The sequence below is a fragment of the Mustela erminea genome, chromosome X (genome assembly GCF_009829155.1).
Source record: "Mustela erminea isolate mMusErm1 chromosome X, mMusErm1.Pri, whole genome shotgun sequence".
In the NCBI taxonomy this organism is placed as follows: domain Eukaryota; kingdom Metazoa; phylum Chordata; class Mammalia; order Carnivora; family Mustelidae; genus Mustela; species Mustela erminea.
Window position 1 is genome coordinate 19,294,254 of NC_045635.1, and position 24,631 is coordinate 19,318,884.

General features: G+C 40.8%; 1 protein-coding gene across 3 annotated transcripts in view; it reads right to left on the reverse strand.

Annotated features, from left to right (window-relative positions):
* Window positions 1-11,303: 11,303 nt before the first annotated feature.
* The window catches only part of APOO (apolipoprotein O), a 60,384-nt gene continuing 47,056 nt past the window's right edge, over window positions 11,304-24,631 (reverse strand). For 2 of the 3 annotated variants that reach the window (XM_032329962.1, XM_032329961.1), the window contains 2 exons: window positions 15,298-15,363; window positions 11,304-11,561 (listed from right to left, as the gene is read on the reverse strand). In XM_032329962.1, coding sequence (XP_032185853.1) covers window positions 15,328-15,363 — 36 coding nt within the window. In that variant the 3' untranslated portion in view covers window positions 11,304-11,561; window positions 15,298-15,327. The remainder of the gene's footprint in view (window positions 11,562-15,297; window positions 15,364-24,631) is intronic. The other variant, XM_032329963.1, reaches the window with a different exon arrangement.

Here is a 24,631-nt window from a genome sequence, read left to right on the forward strand (position 1 = left end):
CATCTAAGCCAATTCCCTGCAATCAACTTTTGACACATATCTCCTCCTTGTTCCGTTTCTCTAGAAGCCTGATACCCTCCACTCCCACCCTACAGAGTGCTAAGCGACCAGTAATCTACTTTCTCTACGGATTTACCTATTCTGGACATTTCAAATGTATGGAATCATCCACTATGTGGTCTCACCATACAGTACGTGACTGGCTTCTTAGCTTAATGTATTCAAATGTCATCAATGTAGCACATAACCAGTACTTCATTCCTTTTTATGGCTCGGTAATATTCCACTGTATGAAAATGCATTTTGCTTCTCCATTCATCTGCTGGTAAGACATTTAGTTGTTTCTACTGTTCAGCTGATAGAAATAACAATGCTATGAACATCCGTGGACAAGTTTTTATGTGCACCATGTTTTCATTTCTCTTGAGTATTTACCGAGGAGTGAAATTTGAGTCAAACGAGAACTCTGTGCTTCACAGCATGAAGAACTGCTGGACCACTGGACCATTTCCTCCACATCCTCACTACACTTGCTACCGCCTCTCTTTATTCTAAACATCCTAATAGATGGGGAGTACTATCTCATCGTGGTTCTCATTTGCACTGCCCTAACACTAGTGATGGTGAAGATCTTTTCATCTATTTATTGGCCACTTGTCTATCTTCGTTGGGAAAATGTCAGTTCCTCTGCTCAGTTTTAATTGGGTTGTCTTTTTATTGTTGAGTTACAAAAGTTCTTTATGTATCTGGATACAGTCTCTTATCAGATATATGAGTTGCAAGGATTTCCTGCACTCACTGGGTTATCTCTTAATTTTTATCCTATTGTTTATATATGGCACAAAAGTTTTTAAATTTTGAAGGAGTCCAAATTATCCATTCTGCCCCTGGTGTTGTAACTAGAAACCACTGCCAAACCTAAGGTCACGATTTACTCCTTTACCAAGGTTTACTCCTAGGTCGTCTTCTAAGAGTTCTGGTTTTAGCTCCTACATTTGGGTCTATGATCCCACACAGTTTCCTAAAAGTCTTACCTATTCGGTAGTGTTTTCCCAGAAAATATTTATAGCACCATCACAAGACAATTAAACTGTTGTGTTTAAAACAAAATGTGCAATGTGTGCTCTTTAGCATTCTAATCTAGGCGAGAACAATATTCGAAATGAGCCAGTACTCTGTCTGTAGGACAAATAAATGCTTTCATAACTACGTCACTGTTGAATGGAGTGCAGTTTATGACCTATTTGCTTATGAACCAGCCCAAACAGCTTGCCTCCATAGTGTTAGGGAAGGAAGAAAGACCCTATTGTGAGAATCAGAAAAAATCTAATCACTAATTTGGTCTAACAAGGGAGCGTAGAGCTTTCTGTGGCTTTCAAAAACTACTTTCTCTTTGCTTGGGAAAGATGAATAAAACTGTTTTTTAATGTCTTGTGACCTGGAAATATTTAATATAAATATAACAGTCCTTTTATTTATATTTTAACTCTAAAGCTGAGGGGAAGAGAACAAAACATAAATGAGACGAATACCATCTCAACATGCTGTTTCGGGGGTCCCCGAGACTACCCACGCATGCGGCAATTTACTAAAATGACTCACAGGACTCAGCATACACTTGTCCTTAGGCTCAGATTTATTACAGCAAAGGGCACACGACAAGACCAGCAAGGGAAAAAGACACAGGCAGAGTCTGAGGAAATCCATGCACAGGCTTCCTCCATGGGGTCCCTCCTCCCCAGCCTGCAAAGGGATACACTGAACCTGTTCTTTTCCCTCGCAGAAAAAAACCCAGCCACACCAGTATAATGCTCCTACCTACGGAAGCCCATTAGAGACTCAGCACCCAAGATTTTTACTGGGGGCTGGTCACACAAGCAGCCCTGGCCTAGCGAACATCCAAATCCCCAATGCCCAGAAGGAAATCAGGTGTTGGCCATAAATCACATCATTTACACAAACAATATACCTGTACAGTCTGGTGCCCCATCTTTTATTGGCTTGGGGAACTAGTGAGATGCCGAGCTTCCTAAGGGCCAACCATGCAAGCAGCCTTTCTAAAAGCTGGCGGCTTGGCACCTGCTATGTTCACTCTCTTCTGCACAGAGGCCATGGCACTCATTCAAGGTCTAATTTACAGTTTACTTAGGGAAACCTTCAAATTTGGTGTCTAGTAATATTCCTTATCTATCATCATTATAGTGAGGTGAAGTTTATCCCAACTATGAATTTTTAAAAAGTCAGTATATTATTCTAGTAAATACTGTACAGTGGCATGTTTAAGCTCCTAAGAGATTTTTAAAGGTCAATGGCATTAATTTTAAATAAAACATATCTATTCATTAAAGCACGACTTACAGGATCTCATTTGGTACTATTCTTAGGTGGATTTTTAAATTCCTTTTTGTACTTAAAAGGAATAAAATATCAAATCTTGTCTATCTACAGTAACATTAAGAATGAGCTAGAGGACTACATCAAGAATGCCCCAAAAGCCCAACCCTAAGGTAACTTTTGCCAGACTTGCTGGAGACAGAAGGTGTTCCAAGAAGAAAACAATAATCACACAAAGAGAGCACTGGTTAGGTCCCAACAGACTAAAAGTTAAAACATCCACTCAAAACCAATATCCTGTTGTATGAGACTTGTTTCCTCTGATGACTCTTCCTCCTCTAAAAAAGCTAGGGTACACAAAAAATGTAAAACCACAACCTAGGTACATCATGTTCACGTTTTAGACAAATATCCTTAGGTGTTTTGCCCAAGACCAATATACGGAATTACTATCTATCAGACAGCTGCTCTGTACATTATGCTGCTGCTGCCTGTAATTACTGTTTTGTGAACTTGCTTTGTCTTCCCATCTGAACCGGAAACTCCCTCTACAATGTAAGAGAATATCTAGACCATGCACTCAAGGGGTGCTCAACCAGTCTAAGAGGGAGAAGTCACAGAGACTGGAGGCCTTTAGGGAGTACCAAGCTCAACCTCCTCCTTGTTTAGATTCGGAAGTCAGAAACAGAGGGACATGCGCTCTTGGGCTGGTGGCCCTCAAACAAAGTCAATGCTATGGGTAGCCTCATAGGCTCAAATAAAACCAGATCAGAATTGCAATTCTGAACTTTAAAGCGCATGCTCAGCCCACATTTTGCCACGTGTATGTCAGCGCAGAAGGTCAGCACTGTGGGAACACTGAAGAGAAAGACAGCTGCCCCTGGTCTCAGGGAGAGTAGTCTACTGGAAGCCAGGTGCGAACTCACGAGGGTAGAGCACACATGGGGACACGGGAAGTCGACAGTGATGCGGGAGTTCAGAGAGAGAAGGTGGTCACGTCTGGAAAATGTAGCTCTTTAGAAATGTAAGAGTGATGGTGAATTCAGCAGGACTACAAACAACTTAAAATGGTTTCGTAAAGAAACAAGCTTTTCCTTCAATCTCACATCCTGCCTAGAAATGAGGAACAAGAACAGAAGGCAACCCAAGGGGAAAACAAGGATCGCACAAAGAAATCTGTTCGTAGTAAGTTAACGGTTTTTAGCTCAGTGGGGCCCACAGAGAGCCAGGAACACAGGGTGAGGAGCAGAAAACCATGTCACGTTTGCCCAGCAGGTCAGAGAGGAGATGCAGAAAGGAGGCTATTTCCACCTCACCAGCCTCACCAGCAGGAGGCAAGTGGGGAACACGAAGCAGGGAAGGCCCTGGGAGCCTTACAGCCACGGGCACGTCTACAGAGCCTCGGTAAGTCCAACACTACATGAAGGGGTCTGTTTTTCTTCACTGAAACAACATGACTTTCGATCCCGGGGAACAGGCCCCCAGACAAATCACAGCTTCCCTCTTGAGTAATGCGTTTCTGAAGGAGTCAGAATGAAATCAGAGAGATACGACCCACAAAATGCCAGAGGTGAGAGTCACACCACAACCTTCTAAATCTTGAAAAAGATGGAGACAAATGTATACTGCACTCATGGCAAGAACTCACGGAACCAAAGTTTACAAAGTATGAGACTTTTAATGTTAACTTGCTTGCTTTTCTTAGATTTCTTTTAAGAATGTTTTTGTTACTTTTATTTGTGTCCGTGTTCTAGGGGTACAGGGTTGCAAGAACCCAACAGCTCCACGAACCGTGTTGCAACGGGAGGGTCCCATTGCCTCCCTCTCCCCATCCTCCCCTTGCGTGCTGATGGCCTAAAAATTCCTCTCTTGCTAAGGAAAAACAAAATTCCCCTCTCTTACAGTCTCCCTGGGGTCTCAGGAGAAAGTCATGTGCATTCAGACACTCATTAGCTGAGAACCATCTTCTCCCAGTTTAGAAGAGATATGGAAGATAAACCAGGGACGCATGAGTGGCTCAGTTGGTTAAGCATCTGCCTTCCACAAAGGGCATGATCTCAGAGTCATGGGATCGAGCCCCCCATCAGGCTCTCTACTCAGCAGGGAGCCTGCTTCTCCCTCTCCCTCTATCTCCACCCTCCTTGTGCTCTTTCTCCCAAATAAAATCTTTAAAAAAAAACCCCACAAACCAGACAGCTGATCTTTAAAAGCTGCTATTTTCTCTCTAGTGAAGAAAGCATGCCTGGGTGGCTCAGTTGGTTGAGCAACTACCTTTGGCTCAGGTCATGATCCTGGAGTCCCAGGATAGAGTCCTGCACTGGGCTCCCTGCTCGGTGGGGAGTCTGCTCTCCCTCTGACCTTCCCTCTCTCTATGCTCTCTCTCTCTCAAATACATACATAAAATATTTTTAAAAGTAAAATAATAAAATAAAATCATGCCTCCAACACACTCAAATTTGGAGTCACTAACAAAATCTGAGTATTGTGTCATCTAAGCCCTGGAAGGACTCACTGTGACTTCACTCTTTTTTTTTTTAAGATTTTATTTATTTTTTTGACAGAGAGAGAGATCACAAGTAGGCAGAGAAGCAGGCAGAGAGAGAGGAGGAAACGGGCTCCCTGCTGAGCAGAGAGCCGGATGTGGGGCTCGATCCTAGGACCCTGGGATCATGACCTGAGCCGAAGGCAGAGGCTTCAACCCACTGAGCCACCGAGGAGCCTCTGTGACTTTACTCTTGAGTGTGGGGAGCAGTCTCTGGATCCTGTTATTTCTCCATCTTTGCCTTTACTTTTGTGTCCACCTGTCCTTTGCACTCTCAAGACAGGCGAGCGCTGAATGGAGAGTGTCCCAAGGTGTACCTGAGAAGACAGAGTTTACAGACGGACTCTGCAGCTACAGAGTCTGAAGACTATTTCACAGGTTGGGGGTGCACAGAGAGAGCCACTTCCTACGCTGTTCCTCTGCTTCCCAGAGTCACAGCTAAAGTGCATCAACAAAGCTCTAGAATTGATTAAGAAGACAAAGGCCCTTAAATGTGAAACACAGGTCACTCATTTCAGCACTGCTAAGTGAACAAAATGTGAAACAGTGAAACACTGGCTTATGAAAACAAACTTCTGCTCCGTCCAGAAATTTCTTTGGCGATCATTTCCTAAGTACAAATAAGCCTGAACTTTGGTCATGTCTAGAGTCTGACCTAATTGTACCTTCAGAACTATGTGCTAGCTAACTGTGGACTTGAAATGTGAACCTATCAAAAGGGAAACAAAACATCAGACAGGCGGTGTACAGGGTGAAAACCAAGACCGCAAGCAACTTTCAGCTCGTGGTGAACGAAACCATTATTTCTTTTATCATTTTTTTCTTGTCATGATAGGTATCCTCTTTCATTTCCATCTCCTATTTCACCCATTCCCCCACCCTTCTCCCCTCTGGTAACAATCATTTTGTTCTCTATAGTCAAGACTGTTCCCTGGTTTGTCTTTTTTCTTTTCTTGTTTGTTTCTTAAATTCCACATTATGAGTGAAAGCATATGGTATTTGTCTTTCTCAGACTGACTTATTTCACTTAACGTTAACACTCTCTAGCTCCATCCATGTTGTTGCAAATGGCAAGATTTCATTCTTTTTTATGGGCTGAATAATATTCCATTACACACACACACACACACATGTAATGTATACATATAAAATATAGATCACTTCTCTACCCATTCTCCGTTGATGGGACACTCTGCGGCTTCCATAGTTTGACTATTGTAAATAATGCTGCTCTAAACATAGAGGTGCGTGTATTGCCCTGAATTATGGTTTTGGCACTTCTGGAATAAATACCCAGGACAGCAATTACTGAATCCTAGGGAGTCTATTGTTATTTTTTTAAGGAGCCTCCATACTGTTTTCCACAGGGGCTGCACCAGTCTGCATTCCCACCAATGGTGCATGAGGTTTCCTTCTTCTCCACAACCTTGCCAAAACTTGTTGTTTCTTGTGTTTTTCATTTGAGCCGCTCTGACAGGTGTGAGCTGATATCTCATTGTGGTTTTGATTTGTATTCCCCTGATAATGACTGACAATGATCTTCTTTTCACATGTCTGCTGGCCATCTAGATGCCTTCTTTGGAAAAACGTGTCTATTCGTGTCTTCCATTTTTTAATTGGATTATTTGTTTTTTGGGTGTTGAGCTGTTATCAGTTCTTTGTATATTTTGGACACTAAGCCTTTACCAGATACGTCATTTGCAAACATCTTCTCCCATTCTGTAGGTTATTTTTAGTTTTGTTCACTATTTCCTTCATTATGCAGAACTTTTTTTATTTTGAGGTAGTCCTGAAGGTTTATTTTTGCTTTTATTTCTCTTGCCTCAGGAGAAGTATCTAGAAAAAATGTTGCTCTAGCCCATGTATGAAAAATTACTGCCTGTGCTCTCCTGAAGGACTTTTACAGGTTCAGGCCTCACATTTAGGTCTTCAACCCATTCTGAGTTTATTTCTGTGTGGTGAAAGAACATGGTCCAGTTTCATTCTTCTCCATGTGGCTGTCCAAGTTTCCCAACACCATTTGTTGAAAAGACTCTTTCCCACTGTATCTTTACTCCTCCTTTGTTGAAGATTAATTTACCATATAATTGTGGGCTTGTTTATGGGTTTTCTGTTCTATTCCATTGATCTATGTGTCTATTTTTACGCTAGTACCATACTGTTTTAATGACTACCCCTTTGTAATATAACTTGAAACCTGGACTTGCAATACCTCCAGTTTTGTTTTTCTTTTTTGAGACTGCTTTGGCTATTTGAGGTCTTCTGTGGTTCCATACAAATTTTAGGATTGTTCCTTCTAGTTCTATGAAAAATGGCTGTTGGTATTTTGATAGGGACTTCATTAAATATGCGGACTGCCCTGGGTAGTACAGACAACCCAATTCTTCCAACCCACGAGTATGGACTGTCTTTTCCATTTCTCTACGCCATCTTGAATTTCTTTTTTTTTTTTTAAGATTTTATTTATTTGCCAGAGAGAGAGAGAGTGTACACACAACCAGGCAGAGAGGCAGGCAGAGGCAGCGAGAGAAGCAGGCTCCCCGCCGAGCAAGTAGCCCGATGCGGGACTCGATCCCAGGACCCGGGGATCATGAGCTGAGCCGAAGGCAGCCGCCCAACCAACTGAGACACCCAGGCGTCCCCATCTTGAATTTCTTTCAACAGTGTTTTATAGTTTTCTGAGTACAGGACTTTCACCTGTTTAAGTTTATTCCTAGATATTTTATTGTTTTTGGTGCAACCATAAATGGGATTTTCTTAATTTCACCTTCTGCTGTTTCATTTTTAGATACAGGAATGCCTCAGGTTTCTGTACATTGATACTGTATCCTAAGACTTTACCGGATTCATTTATCTTGTAGTTTTTTGGTGAAGTCTTAAAGGTTTTCTTTCCTTTTTTTTTTTTTTTTTGAAGATTTTATTTATTTATTTGTCAGAGAGAGTGAGCACAGGCAGACAGAGAGGCAGGCAGAGGCAGAGGGAGAAGCAGGCTCCCTGCTGAGCAAGGAGCCCAATGTGGGACTCGATCCCAGGACCCTGGGATCATGACCTGAACCGAAGACAGCTGCTTAACCAACTGAGACACCCAGGCGTCACGGTTTTCTTTCTTTTTTTAAAAAAAGATTTTATTTATTTATTTGAGAGAGAGAGACACACAGTGAGAGAGAGAACAGAAGCAGAGGGAGTGGGGGAGGGAGAAGCAGGCCTCCCATCGAGGCCCGATGCGGGGCTTGATCCCAGGACCCTGGGATCATAATCTGAGCCGAAGGCAGCCGCCCAAAGACTGAGCCACCCAGGCGCCTCAAAGGTTTTCTATTTATAGTAGCATGTCATCTGCAAAGAGTGAATTTTGCTTCCATACCAGTTTAGATTCCTTTTATTTCAAATATTTACCTTTAATTTAAATTAAGCCTTGGGCGCCTGGGTGGCTCAGTGGGTTAAGCCGCTGCCTTCGGCTCAGGTCATGATCTCAGGGTCCTGGGATCGAGTCCCGCATCAGGCTCTCTGCTCAGCGGAGAGCCTGCTTCCTCCTCTCTCTCTCTGCCTGCCTCTCTGCCTACTTGTGATCTCTGTCTCTGTCAAATAAATAAATAAATAAATCTTTAAAAAAAAAAAATTAAGCCTTGCATGAGAATTTAGTCCCACAAAAATATTACTGGTTCCTCTGACAGAAGTTTTTGCATTAGATTGGGTGGGTGCATTGAATTAAAAGGTGACAATGTTTATACTCACTCACGGTACAACGTTCAGTTTATATAATAAGCATGAATACTGCTGGTCACAATGAAAAGAGTTTCTCTACATAGCAAACCTTTCCCAGAAAATGAGTGCAAAGTGCATTCATTAATATAGGACAATGAGGAGAACATAATCTGTCTCTTTTCACTGAACTCAAGGATTCTGAACTTTATCCTTAAATGAATAAAAATCAGTAATATTCACCAAGGCCTAATTTTAACTGTCATTGGTTTAACCGCAAACAAGTCACATCATTTCATCTGTATATGTGAACTAAAGCATTTTACTTTATTTTGAATTTCTTTTTTTTTTTTTTAATTTTGAATTTCTTGTAGGTCACTTGAATCTAATGTCATTGATCCATTAGGGAAGTACTTGGGAGTACTGGGGCCACACGTGCACTGGGATCCAGCAGTGCATTTACAATAAAAGCTAACCCAGTGGCCTCGGCACCTCTTACTATATGGACAAGGTGGGCGGTCCTTCAGCTCGCCTCGGTTCTTCTATCGGCAACTGTTGTTTTAATTTTGTCCCAACAGGCCACACAGTTGATAAAATTGATGAAGGGATTCTTTAGCATCTCTGGTCTCTTTTTTCCCATTAAATCAATTGTTTTACAATCTTGATTTGTGATAAAGCAATCTTTCTTCGGACTCCAACTACCACATTAGCCCAGAACAGACCACATCACATTTGTCTCTTCTGAGCACCTTAAATCACTCTATGGTAGAGAACATTCCCTCCAAAGTCTCTAAATTTATTCAAATAGAATTGTGCTGATTAAGTTCCAGATAAACTGAACCGAGAGTCACAGTTTTATCGTAAGGGGAACTGGTCATAAAAAAACAGCATAAAAAGTATAAACATAAATAGAAAGTAATTACCTCAGGACAGAGAAAAACAGAGTACAAATGTACTGAGGTCAGGAATAAGCCAAGAAAGGAAAGATATCAACTAGCACTGTGAAAAGTATAAAGAGCTGGACAAATGCAAGATCTTATGATATGCAAATTTTATATTCCCTACAGTTCAGGGTTCATGGAAGGCAAGCAAAGGGTAATACATGTAAAAGGCAGGCGACACTGGATACAAATCACCACGGAAGGAAAGGATTATAGTATAAAGAGTAACTGAGTTAGCCTGGTTGGAAAGTGATGACCTTGCTGTCCTAAATACAGGCCACGTGTGACTCCGAGCCGGCTCTGTGACCCCCACCCCACCACCCCACTGGGAGGATTTGAGAGGTTTTAAGGCAAAGTTCAATACTGACTAAAGGGTTAAAAATGGGCAGTAATACCTTACAGGTGATCTCAAGAGCCATTTCTTCATCTTCTCTAGGTCAAGCATTCTCGAGGATGAGGAAACTTGTGGAGTTTCTACTTTCCGGGGGTGATAAGCCAAGCCAATGGGAAAACCCTGAAATAATAACAGTACATTTATGAGATGTTATGTTTAGGGCACAGCTTTAATATATCTGGATGACTAGCACAGTTAACACAAAAGTATTTCAGCAAAAAAAGGAAATAAAGATTTCTGGGTCACTATAGGGGGATTAGTCTTGGGACAAATTTGCTTCAGCTCATTAGTCCGGTGATAATGCCGGCAACATTCTTGGCCATTCTGGCTCCATCAAATGTGGTGAACGTGAACATGAGCGTGTTCCATTTGTGTCCTGCTGTCTTACCAAATGCTATCAAATCTGGAAGGTCAACAATTCAGAATTAAAGTGACACTACAGGGCACCTGGGTGGCTCAGTTGGTTAAGCAACTGCCTTCAGCTCACGTCATGATCCTGGAGTCCTGGGATTGAGTCCCGCATCAGGCTCCCAGCAGTACAGGGAGTCTGCTTCTCCCACTGACCTTCTCCTCGCTCATGCTCTCTCTCTCTCTCTCTCAAATAAATAAATATTAAAAATATTTATATATTTTATATATATATATTAAATATATATATTTATATAAATATAAATAAATATTCAAAATATCAAATAAATAAATATTTAAAAAATAAAGTGACACTGCAAGAAGACCAAGACAACTTTGACTTTCTGATCCTACTGCAATTAGGAAATTCTCAATTCTCTTTCACATGCTGTTCCCCTGCCATCTTCCCTCGCTAGCTGATGTGTCAAAGGGGGCTCTTGCCATTCCCACCAGCACTGAAAATACAAATTTCAACGAGCCGTGCATCCAGGGGCCACAAACATGAACACACGGCCGACATGCACAGAACCAACACACACGAGCACATACCGTTCCTCCCCTGGCGAGGCCGGGCTGCTTCATTACACATCTCCCACCAGCATGCGAGAAGCGGAAGATCTGTTTAAGCTGGGAGGCAACGGAACACAACAAGGGGTCATGGTGACTGTTTTCCTGTCGCAGGTCTTCTCACCACTGAAGGGCCAGCTATTACTTCGGAGTTATGTTCTCACGCTGGCCGGTGAAGCCTCGTGTCTCAGCTCTGGAGCTGCTCTGCTTGACTCAACTCTCGTGGGGCTTGTGCCGTGTACACCGCCAGCTGGTACTGCCCTGGGGGGAGTTAACAGTTTTCTTTCACACATGCACGTGCGTGCACACACACACGTACACTCAGACATACCACACACACAACCATGCATACCACACACATGGGCACCGGAGAGGCTTCAACTGTCACTCAAGAACATTTAAAAAAAAGCAAAACAACTTTTTTTTTTAATTTGGAATTTTAATTATGTACATAAATAGCAACATGAGAACGAGTTCTAAGGCTAGACATTCTCTCTAGGTGAAAGGATTTCCGATTAGTCCACTTGTAGTATGGTATCACTCAAGATAACAAAGAAGCCTAGCATAGTTTATCCTGAAGAAGAAAGCCAATTTACTACATTCGGTACTGACTTCTCTGCCATTTTTCTGTAGAAATATTGGTTTACTGCATGGAGTTTCCAATGTTTACCTATAACTGAAAGAAAAAGAAAGCCATAAGTAAACTGCCAGGGGAAAAAAAGAGACTCTAAAACTTTGTTTTTTGAAAATTCATTAGGGCTAAATTGAGAAACCATATCAAATATTTACATTACTATTACGACCATAAGGACCATCGTGTGCCAGAGAAAACTGTAATTATTTCTATTTTACAGACACTTAACTACAAAGCAGGAAGGTTTTGTGTTTCATCCAAACTACATTCAGATTCTCAACTGGCTGTGTACCTGAGCATAATTAAACAGACGGATGGATGAATACACAAAAAATAAATGCTTAAATGGCACAGTGCACACCACAACTCTCCCCTTATGAAAAACCAAACAACTACATTTCCGTCCATCTGCTTAAGCAGAGAGTGTGATTACATCACCGTCAGGCTAGCGTAGACCTGTGCTCGTACCACCTCACTGTTCTTCTCTGGAGTGGAACACACATTATCCAAAGACATACAAAAGACAAAGGAATTCTTCTCCAGATTGCTTTCTTCCCAAGATGTAAAGAAACTACTTGGCAATTAGAGGTTTACCAACATTTTAGAGATACGGTTTTAGATACAAACATGTCTTTTAGTATAAAACCAAAACTTCTTAAGTTAAACATGTAAACCTCTAGCTTACCTTTTCCATTTTGGTTTATTATTTCCATTTGGTTTATTTGGTTATTATAACTCTTTAGGACTTCTCTAAGAATTCAATACATTTACTGCTTTGTTAAAACTGCAAAGTGGAAATGACCTATACTAATAAGGATTCAATAGGCCACGGGAGTCCATACTAGGAAATTATTAAGCAGCAGCTAAGAAGAGGAATGAGATAGATCTCTAACTACTAAGAGAAAAAGATGCACGTAAGAAATTAAGTGGAAAAAAGGCAAGTTATTTCATTTGTTCGACACAGCTAAAGACAGTACTGCCTTATGAAGTATTCTTACCAAAACTGAGCCTCAATCTGATGGAGCCTTCAGATCTAACTATCTGTTTACAGAAAATGCAGAGAAGAGAAGAACCAAGAGGTAAACAGAACGACACTAAATGGATGTATTCAGCCACAGCCAGAACATGGGATCTTTTAGAGGCTAAATAGACCTGTTTTTCAAAAAATGAATGGCAAGGGGAAAATGAAGGAGAAGGAACTATTATGGCTTAAAAGGGACTTAAGGGACCTATCAGTCAAATGTAATGGGAAGATCTTGTTCAGATCCTGATTCAAAAAAACCAAACACAAAAAGACAATCAGGGAAATCTGCATACTACCTAAATATGAAATGATATTAAACAATTAGTGTTAATTTCTTTAGGTGTGATAATAAAATTGAGATATGTTCCCTCATGGAGGTTTCAATGTACTTGCAAAACAATTCTAGGAATATGAGCTCATTCTGTCAAAAAACCAAAAGAAAGTATGGCTGTGCCCACATTTACACACAGAGAAAAAAGTCTGGAATGGTATGTCAAACTATTAAAAGAAGTTAAAAAAGGAACAGAGGACTAGACAAACTGAAAATATTTATCTAAAAAAATTTCCTTTCAAAAAGATTTTATTGGGGCGCCTGGGTGGCTCAGTGGGTTGGAGCCTTTGCCTTCAGCTCGAGTCATGGTCCCAGAGTCCTGGGATCGAGCCCCACGTCGGGTTCTCTGCTCCGCGGAGAGCCTGCTTCCTCCCCTCTCTCTCTCTGCCTGCCTCTCTGCCTGCTTGTGATCTCTCTCTCTGTCTGTCAAATAAATAAAATATTTTTTAAAAAAGATTTTATTATTTATTTGAGAGAGAGCATGAGAGCACAAGAGGGGGGAGGGGCAGGGAAAGAGGGAGAAGCAGTTTCCCAGCTGATCAGGGAGCCCGCCACAGGGCTTGATTGGATCCCAGGACCCTGGGATCATGACCTGAGCCAAAGTCAACTGCTTAACCAACTGAGCCACCCAAGCACCCATAAAAAAAATTTCTTTACAAAAAATATGTATTGCTTTTATAGTTTGAAAACTCCATCTCCAACAGAGACGTAAAAAAGGGAAGAATGAAATCAAGGTTGTATATACAGTAAGCTGAACCCTGGCCCAGAGTATTTGGGAAAGAGGAAATAGATATTTATGTAGTTTCCCTGTATTCCAAGTCTCATTGTCCCTGCAGCGAAATGTAATATATTCAATGTCAAGTTTCTGGAGGACACATGTGGTTTCCTGGCTGCTCAAGTTCTAGTCTCTCTTCCAATAGCAGATCCACCCCGTATGCATCTGACCTGGCTCTCCAGAGATGCCGATTCTGGGGGTGGGGCTTAGGCCTCTGTCTTTTAACATGTTCCTGCAGTAATTTGGCTGTATGATAAAATTTGAGAAGTACAACTCGGGGCTACCATAGGAAGGGCTGAGATGTGAAAGAGGATCTGGCTTTGTTTTCTGTGACCCTTAAGGCAGGATCAGAACCACTGCATCGGAGTTACAAAAAGACATATTTTTGCTTAGTATAAGAAACAGCTTCCTAAAAAATCAGAACTGTCCAAAGACGGCTGCCCTGTGGGGTGAGGTGCCTATCAGTGAAGATGAAAAGTGAGAACACACAGGGCAACAGGGTATTTATGCTTGAGGCTGGCTGGGGGGCCAGAGGACCCCTCTCAAATTCTAAGACTATATGACTCTCTACATCCCTAAAAATATGGAGACAGCTTGAGAAAGAAAAACCTCACACTGAAGGCTTTCATGGATCGTAAATAGAAGTCATGGTTTACACTAAATGTAGCGGTGATTTAAAAAAAGACTATAAAATTCATATTCACTGCAGAATATTTTAAAATATAGAAAGTTATATAGAAAAAAACTATAAAAAACATCCATAATTCTACTATACCAAGATATATACTTAAATTTTTGTCGTATTTCCTGGTCTTTATTCTTTCTCAAAACATACCATACTACCTTGATTTTTCATTTAACGAATTTCTGTGCAAATAAATATTACTGAAATATAATAACATTCCTCTTCATAGATATGCCAGAATTAAGCCACTTTTTGTAGCTCAATATTTAATTATTTCTGAACTCAATATAATCTTATCAGGAAATCACAAGTGCTATTACAGCATTTTTAATATATACACAAACTAACATTAATATAACTAGTGTTTTGTACTTAGCAGGTATTCATGAGTAAATACTGAACAAATGAATGAAGACAGTGAATCGAGTATAAGAGCAGAAGAAATCACGCCCATTTTCTGACTTCATCTGGTATCCTAAATTCCTCTAGCCTGAGGTAACTCAATCTTTAAAGAAAGAATAATTACACTTATGAATTCCCTATGGCACTTAATGATAATATTTCCATATAATCTTGAGCTTCTCTACAACCATCACTCATTCGACAAATGTTTATTCAATGACTATCAGATGAATAGAAGCATGCCTACAATAGTAAAGTGTTATTTGAAAAAAACACAAACCTAAGAAATAATGGCACTTTCAAATTGTTTGAAACAGTTTTGTAGGCAAATCTCAAGTGCCAAGTTCTAGCTTGTCTAAAAAGGAACTTCTCAGGTATGGACACAAACAAGTGAAGGCACCTAAATCCACAAATTAAAGATGGAATGAAACATCACACTGGCCCTAATGAATCTACATGAAGCTGAAACTGCTATAATTAATTGAGTTAAATCAAGAACAAGCCATTTCAGCTGGTGCTAACAAGGCTTAAAAAAGACTAGAGAATTCTCTTGGTTTTTACCTGATTAAAATGGGCAGAGCATGCAGCATTCTATTTATTTCCAGGTGAATTCTTCACATTTCCTGGCTTATAAAACAAAAATTAAGAATATTAATACAGTTTAAAAAGAAATAGTGATGCTTCTAAAGAAAGACTGGAATGTCTCAGCATGCCCACCTTCAGTATTTGGCTGAATACAACATTAAATATTCTTATAACGCAACCTGACCCATTTCTCAGTTAACTGAAGGAATTATGAGGGCTCCCTGAGGGCCCTGCTGTAGACTGTGACTTAGGCACGGAGAAGAGCAGGAACTAAAGCTCCATTAATCCTCACCACAGAGATTCAGCCAAACAGCTGATTCTATTAAAAAAAAAAAATCCAAAAGTAAAAAGATTTCTTTGCTACTTCATGCTGCTGCCAAAGCTAAGGAATTTTTTTAAAAATTAAAAATAAAGAATAAAGCTGTTCTTCTCTGTGTATCATCCACCATAGGGGCCAAATCACAAAACATGTTTACTGCGAAAAAGGTTATAATTGGACCACACCCATTCTGTCTGGCCACCATCTGGGAACGTATAATTAGGTCATGTCATCTACCAGAAGAGATGTAGGAAAGTTTCTAGTAGGAAACGTTCATGCGGTAAAGGTTGAAGGCTTTACTTTCCTCCCTATATGTTTTCAATACTGTAATTCTGAAAACATGTTAGTAAGAACTGATATCCATCAAGGAGATGAACTCTCACGAGATGGCAACAGAAAAAGAGTAGGCTGTAGGTAAGCGGGCAATAGGGCTGGAATCCCATGGTCTAGACTAGGTGCGGGTTCTCCTGGTGGCCTTCTTGCAGTTATCCATGGATGAAAGGGGGGTAGTGAGAAAGCAGGAACATATAACCAACCCTGTAATTTCAGAGCATGGTTTCTAGGCAACTCCAGGCTTATCGGAGTGGCTGAAAACTGGTCTGTAAGCATGGTGATCATATATCCCGGCATGCCCAAGTTCTACAGGTTTATACCCACTGTCCCAGTATAATTAACAGCACCCCCTTTCACTCTCAAGCATATGCTGACTTGGATAATAAATTATATGGTTACCCTATCTCCAGACCACATCCACTTGATGATGAAGTTGTGGGGAACAAGGCCCTGTGTATTGCTTGGCAGATCATCACACAACACCCACGTCTACTTGTTGCTCTGAACAGAGTTCTCTCTACAAGACTCAGTACCGTGTGCCTTACTGTATTCCTTGAGAGCCACAATCACACACACAAACACAAACGCACCCAGAGGCCTTCTTGCTGTTGCTTTCGCAACCTGCCAAGCTCTTTCCTAGGATGAGAACTTTGCAAAATGTATCCCTTGACCTAGACTGGTAAATCCCACTTTCTGCCTGGCTAAATGCTATTCATCCTCTAGATCAAGGCTTTTCCATCATGTGTCCTTCAATTTAGATGAGGACCTTTTATTCACATTCACAGCACCCACGTGCTTCCTGTTTTGTAGAATTCCTCCATTCATTTACTAATATGTAAGCGGAATCATTTACTAATATATAGGCTTTGTGAGGGCACAATATCCCTAGGACCTCCTAAGCACATGGTATTTAAACATTTGTTGAATAAACAAATGAAATGCAACAGAACCTAGAGATCTGATGAGGGTAAAAAAAAAAATGTTCGGGTATGCAATTAATGAAGAACAAAAAGAGATAAAAATAAAAAGAGGCTTCATTTATGAAGGTAAGTGCGATAACCATGTCCGGCAATTGGGTTCACCATAAAAGCCATATAGTTCTCTACCTAGTTAAATATATTAGGTGTGAATTACCTTAATGTAATGCTTGTCAAGTACTTCTAATGATATTCTCATATATTCTACTATCCATATTCGCCAGCATCTCGATCTCAAAAATATAAGATGCTAAATTCATATTAAAATCTTTTGGACATTCAGAAAATGGGCACATAAAATATTCTTCTGGTTGAGGAAAACAACTCTGTTGCTAGGAAATTTTTCTTGTTTGGTTACATATCACTTATAGTATAACAAAACATGACAGTCAAATATCTCACTAAAGAAATATTGAACCCATCCACCCTATTACAAATCAGATCTCTCTTGGCAGAAACTGCCATGATCTCAGAAAAAAAAAAAGAAATTCTCCAACTTCAAAAGACAGACTGTGATTAAGTACAAAAGCCAGAAATTAACTTTTTGGGGTATTTTTCAGATAGTTGTATTTGAAATATTTTATAACTGATTCTCCTTATAATTTAATTTTGATGTCTATCAGGTTTCACTTTTTTTAGGACTGATTTATTTAGGGGAGCCCAGGTGGGGTGACTGCTCTCAGATTTACTTATTTTAGAGAGAGAGTGTGTGTCAGTGGGGGGAGGAGCAGGAAGGGGAGAGAATCTCAAGCAGACTCCCCACTGAGCATGGAGCCCAACACTGGGCTCTATCCCAGGACCCTCAGACCATGACCTGAGCCAAAATCAAGAGTCAGAAGCTCAACCAACTAAGGCACCCAGGCACCCAGGCTTCATTGTTTTTTAACAATTAATACATTTTACTTAACCCAACATAACTAAAATACTAATATTTCAACATATAATCAGTATAAAAATAATGATAGTTTACATTCTTTTTATTTGTACGGTGTCTTCTAAGTTTGCTGTGAATTTACATGTACAGCACACACCTCAAATCAGACTAGCTATATTTCGAGAACTCAAGAGCCGCTGGCTGCCATATTAGACTATATGGGGCTAGAGGAATGAGGTAAATAGCGCTATGATGGCTCGTTTTATGTGTCAACTTGGCTAAGCTATAGAAGAAAATTTATTTTCTTACCACAGCCACGAACATGAACGATAATTTCTGTTAGCAAAATCAAAACACTTGTTTTAGTCCAAACATTTACTTCTAATTAGTATGCACTGCCATGTGAAGAGGGATTTCCTCAGACAAACCTCTGGGGGAGACCAGCCCACCGAAATGTCCGAGCCCCTCACCAGTTGATTATTTAGATCAACTACTTAACTTCCCCAAATGCAGTTTTCTCATTCACAAAATGGGGATAATATGCCACGGACTCTTTGTAAACAAAAAATTTGGCACCTAAGACCGAGCTCACAGCAAGTACTCAATAAACATTATTTATCCTAGGTAAAAGATCACATATCTTTATGACAAAGAAATGAAAGTAAGGATAAATGTCCTGTTAAAAACCCCAGTGATATCCTAGTTCACTGGCTAAGGTAAGCAGAATCAAGCCTCCCCCAAAAATGTCTGCATCCTAATGCTGAGAATTGTGACTGTGTTACCTTATGTGGCAAAGGTGAATTTATGTGGCATGGAGGTTCAGGCTGCTCTCGGCTGACTTTCCAACAGGGAGATTATTCTGCATTATTACATGGGTTCCGATAGTCAGAGAGGGAGGCTGAAGACAGGGTCAGAGAATGGGACATGAAAAGAATTCAACGGGCAGTGGCTGGCTTTGAAGATGGAGGAAGAGGGCTGTGAGCCAAGGAAAGCTGCAGCCTCTAGAAGCTAGGAACAGGCCTCAGCTGGCAGCCAGCAAAACAGACCTTGACCCTACAACCACAAGGAACTGAAACAAATTCTGTCAACAGCCTGAAGGGGTGGGGGGGTGCATTCTCCTCTGGAGCCACCAGAGAGGAATGTAGCCCTGCTGACACCTTGATTTAAACTTGCGACCTACGACCTACGGGGGGTCTAAGAGAATATAAATTTGTATTACTTTCAGCCAGTACATTTGTAGTCATTTGTTTTGGCAGGACAGGAAACTAAAACACTGGTGGGAGGACTCTTGACTAGTGGATATAAGCCCTCCGGTTCCATTTCCCATCAGGAGATGTCAGCTTCTCAAGCAGAAGCAAAAGTATGCAGTGTCACAGGACATCTGTCATGGCTATCACGTGCTAGAGTCTGGCCATTTTATAAGTTTCTTACAGGGATAAACTCATTTCGTCCTCAAAGCGGCCCCATGTGGTCCTACTCCCATTTCCCAGGGTGCCTGAGCAATGTCCCCGGGTTTCAAGGCTTGTAAGAGGCAGAGGCGAGGTGGGGCCTGGAGCATCTGCTCTGGAGTCCAGGCTCTGAGCCACCAGGTGAGGCCGCACTCTGCTTGGTCCACCTTTGCTGATGCAAAAGCCTTGTGCCTTTCAAAACAGGAGATGCTCCCCTTGTTCGGGATTTTTAACTTTTTATTTTGTTAAGTAGTGATGTTAAAAAAAGAAAAAAGAAAAGAAAAATTCATTGCCGAGTACCTTTAGTTTTTAAACAGCCGACACCAGAAAAGGCACCAATTCAGAACAAATTTAGCTTTATGGAAAACCCACCACATCGCCCTTATTTTTATTTATATTTTATTGTGTTAAGAAGACTTAACAGGAGATTGACTCTCCGGACAAATTCTGAAAGTACGATTCAGTCCTGTTGACTTGCAGGCACAGTGGTGTACAGCAGATTCTAGAACATACTCATCTCACGTGACTGACACTTCATACCCCCTGAACAGTAACTCCCTGAGCCCCTTCCCCACACCCAGCCCCTGGAAACCACCATTCTGCTCTCTGAGCCTGTTAGTCTATTTCAGACACTTCATGTAAGTTGAATCACGCAGTATTTCTCCGCCTAGAATAGAAATACCCAAAAGGATCACTGTGAAACCACGCAACTTACTGAGAGCTAAACTTGAGTGTGTTTAGCAAGCTGTGGAATTTGGAATGGAGGAAGAGAAAGCGCAGCGTATTTACTCAGGGTGGTGGCTGTTGCTTCCCTTTCATTTTCCTGCTGAGCCAGCAGGGGCCTGAACACAACTATTAAAAGCCCGGCTTCAGAAGTTCTGCTCGCTTTTCGCGTTAGTAACAGGTTTATATTTCTTCGTGGATTTTCCTGCCCTTTCAAGAATTATTAAGATTTTGCTTTTTAGTTTTTGTTGGCCTTTAACAGTCATTCTACAATTCTTTCATAGTAACTTCTTACCTTTTTTTTTTTTTAAACCTAGTGAAAACTAAACGTGCGATTTACTGAGACACACTGCTGTGTCTGGCTAATTATAGGACAACTCCAAAAGAGCCATCTGTGACCCTGGGGCCCCACGCCCACAACTGGCATCCATCTCGGATACTCAGACGTTGGGCTGATACTTGCGAAAGGGTTTCAGATCAACAATGGACAATCAGTAAATAGTTTCAGGCTTTTATTAAGCTCCTAGACTCAGAGTGAAAACCATAATGGAAAAAAATCAATAAAATCAACTACAGTAAGAACTTCTGATTGTCAAAAGACACCCAAACTGAAAAGACAACCCTCAAACTGGAAGAAGGCATCTGCCAACATGTGACCCACAATATTAGCTAGAAAGGAAAAAAAAAATAATAAAGAACCCCTGTAAATCACTAAGGAAGAAACACATTCCTCACACCAAAAAATGGCCAAAAGACAGGAGTAGGTGTGTCAAGAAGAAGAAACCAATGAACACGTGAAAATGCTCAACCTCATTAGTGATCAAGGAAATGTACATTAAAACTACAATGAGAAATTCTGAAGCCATTGTGACATGCCAGATAATGAGGAAACCATCAGACTACTTGGGTCATGTCAAAAGGACTCAAAGCCAACTACTACTAGCTGAAGTGGGACAATTTGAATTGAAATAAGGACTATGAATCATAAAACATTCAAATCCAAATATGTATAAATCTACAAATTCATAACTGTATTTAAAAAACTGGTGACCCTCTGAGGATGAGAGGGAACCAATCCATTATTTTGAAAACTGGATGCATAAGAGAAAAAACAAAGCATTTATCCTGTCTTTCCTCTAACTGGGTAACTAAACAGTAGATGAGCAGAAGTAGTTCCAGTATTAAACTACTGCAGCTAATATGTGAAAAATGACATGACAGAGGTAGAATATAACCATTTTCTAACCCCCAATAAATCCATGGGTCTAGGCACTGGGCGTCAATACCCATTAATATCAAAACGGCAAAGTGAAAACCAGACTTAGGTGCCTATGCAGACCTACAGCCTTGCCCAAAGGATCAAACACAAACCTCATCAATCAATCATCTGAATCCAGCTGCCAATCTGCAGGAAATGCAGAGAAGACAGCAACATGGTCAAGTGTGCCATCAGCAAGGCCCAAACCAGTGGAGACTCTTTAGGTCCCATATGCCAGGTTCTTTTAACAGATACATTGTAAGGAAAATAAGAAAGATGGAAGGGGAACCTGTAGATTCAAAGTGACTTAAAAAGGGGGGAGAGGGAAAAAGACTTAAAAGGCATATAAAGTCAGAAATAACAAGAGGCAGGGGCGCCTGGGTGGCTCAGTGGGTTAAGCCACTGCCTTCGGCTCAGGTCATGATCTTAGGGTCCTGGGATCGAGCCCCGCATCGGGCTCTCTGCTCAGTGGGGAGCCTGCTTCCTCCTCTCTCTCTGCCTGCCTCTGCCTACTTGTGATCTCTGTCTGTCAAATAAGTAAATAAAATCTTTAAAAAAAAATAACAAGAGGCAAAACTAAAGTGACAGGGATAAATACTTAGGTGACAAAACCATAAAGAAAAATAAGAAAGCTATTATTATAAAAGTCAGGGTAATAGATATTTTGGGATGGAGGGAGAGAACTGTAATTGGAGTGGGCTACATGGAGGGGGTTCTAGGAAGGCTGGAAAAATTCTGTTTTTTGTCTTTAGATGATGGTCACAAGGGAGCTTGCCTTACACTAATTCACTAAGCTAAAAAAAGAAATTAAAAAGTTGTTGAAGGAATGCACATTATTGGGGCAGCTGGGGAAACCCGAATACAGACTGCTTAGGAGGTAAGGCTTACGGAAACAAGGAAATGTTAACTTTCCCCAGTGTGATAATGGTATTGCGATTCTATTAGTGAATGTCCGCATTCTTTGGAAATACACGCTGAATTAGGTATGGGTGGGAAGTGCCATGATACCCACAACTAATTCTCACATAGTTCAGGAAAAGAAAATACATGTGTGTGAGTGCCCACACATGTGTAAAATAAGAGACCAAGCCAATGAGGCAAAATGTTAACTGGTGAATCGAAGTGAAGGAGATAGTCATTATTATTTCTGCAACTGTTCTGTAGTTTTGAAATTTTTTCAAAATAAAAATTGGAGAATAAAGTAAAATTGCACTTGCGCGCGCACACACGTAGGCATGCACACAAACACACACCCCACAGTGAAAAACTATTTTAAAGCTACCAGATGGCAAAACTGGAAGCAACCACTTTGTAAAATGACTTGGCGTCGTCTAGTAAAACTGAAGTGCAGACCCTATGAACAGGAATCCCGGCCTAGGGAAACTCCTAATAAACCTGACACAGGTATAAAAATGCTCACAGCTGTGTGTGAAACAATAAATGGAAAATCACCCAACTAGTCACCAACATGGTTATTTTCCCACAAAGGAATATTCTACAGCAGTGAAAATGAATAGACTGTAGCCATACTCAGCCCATAAACATGTTAAGGGGGCAAAACAAGGCACACAATAGTACACATAGCAAGATTCCATTTAGATAAACTCTTTGTATGTGTATTTGATATATTTTAAAGATAAAAAACAGGCAAGTTCCACTACAATGTTTTAGAAGAAGAACAAGGAGATGAAAAACCAAATTCTGGATCGTAGTGCCCTCTGGGGAGACAGGTGCAGGAGGGGTTGGGCATGGAGAACTTGGAAGGCATTGGTAATTGCCTATCTTTTAAAGGTGGGTGGATGATTGGTATATATGTGGTCATTATAGTGTTGGATTTTATTTTATTTTTTTTTTAAGATTTTATTTATTTATCAGATAGAGATCACAAGTAGGCAGAGAGGCAGGCAGAGAGAGAGGGGGAAGCAGGTTCCCTGCTGAGCAGAGAGCCCAATGCGGGGCTCGATCCCAGGACCCCAAGATCATGACCTGAGCCGAAGGCAGAGGCTTTAACCCCCTGAGCCACCCAGGCGCCCCTCTAGTGTTGGATTTTAAACTCTGTGTGTGTGTGTGTGTGTGTGTGTGTGTGTCTGTAAACAGAAGGTTTTTTTACGATTTTATTTTTTTAAAGTAATCTCTGTAGACACCCAATGTGGGGCTTGAACTCACGACCCCAAGATCAAGAGCTGCATGCTCCACTGACTGAGCCAGCCAGGTGCCCCTGTAGACAGAGTTTAAAACCCAACAGGTTATCTGAAAAATAAAAACAAACATTGGACAACTCTAGGCTCACAATATTTTCTGGACACACCCATCACTGCTTCACAGTTCTGAAAGAGAGTTCATTTTAGCTGAAGCGGATAAATTTCTCTGACCTGACCAAAAGCAACGACAGAACTGAAAGACTACCTCATCCAAACTACTGGTCAAATATTCAGTGCAAACATTTAGTATCAATTTCTAAAAGGGAAAAAGGGATGTGGCAGAGAAGAAAAATGCCACAGACTTATTTAGGGTCTCTGAGAGTAATACAACTCCATGGCAAATAATGTAATTGAGAACTGAGCCATCATTCCTACCACTGAAAATTTCAGGGCCCTGTTTTAAATACGCTGTCCACAGATTCCTTTTGACCATTTAGAACCACAAACATGTACCTTTGTTAGATCACTACAGTGGTAATTATGGACAACCATGAATTAGATTGCATCTAATTGAGACTGCTAATTTCAAGCCTGACTTGAAAACCAATTTCCAAATAAGCTAAGAAACAAACAAAACTCTCAATCATGAAGCATCCCCCCAGGTCCCTTCAGAGACACAGTTCCTGGGTCCCAAAGGATTCCTGTTCCAGGGTAACTTAAATCTTTGCTCTCATCCGTGAAACAAAATAAAAACCATTGAAATCCATAAAAGCCAACAAGAAGGGGGAAGCGCAATCAATAAAAAACAATGGCATTTCACCATCAGATAATTTCTGAAATCTATCAATATTTGATTAAAGCCTCCTGTTGCTCTTCATTTAAAACTTGTGCGAAATGTTTAAGTAGTCAACATCAATTTTATTACTTTCTAGTGAGAACACACAACGGTCAGGAAGAAATTACACTTTCACGGTAAATAAATGAAAGAACATTACATTCTCAATGACTCCGAAGAGGACAAGAGCACAGAAGACCAGAGAAAAAAAATCCAGGCCAACTGTAAGCTAATTGGACATCTTTACTCTCTCATTCCCCAAAGACTCACATATAAATGTGAGTGGCTTTAATATCTAACGTTTTCAAATTACCATAAAATGCTGGCCTGTTTAACCTGCATTCCAACCACAGTCCCGCTGCTTCTCCCCTGGGCTGAATTCTCAGAGCAGAGAAAGCTATT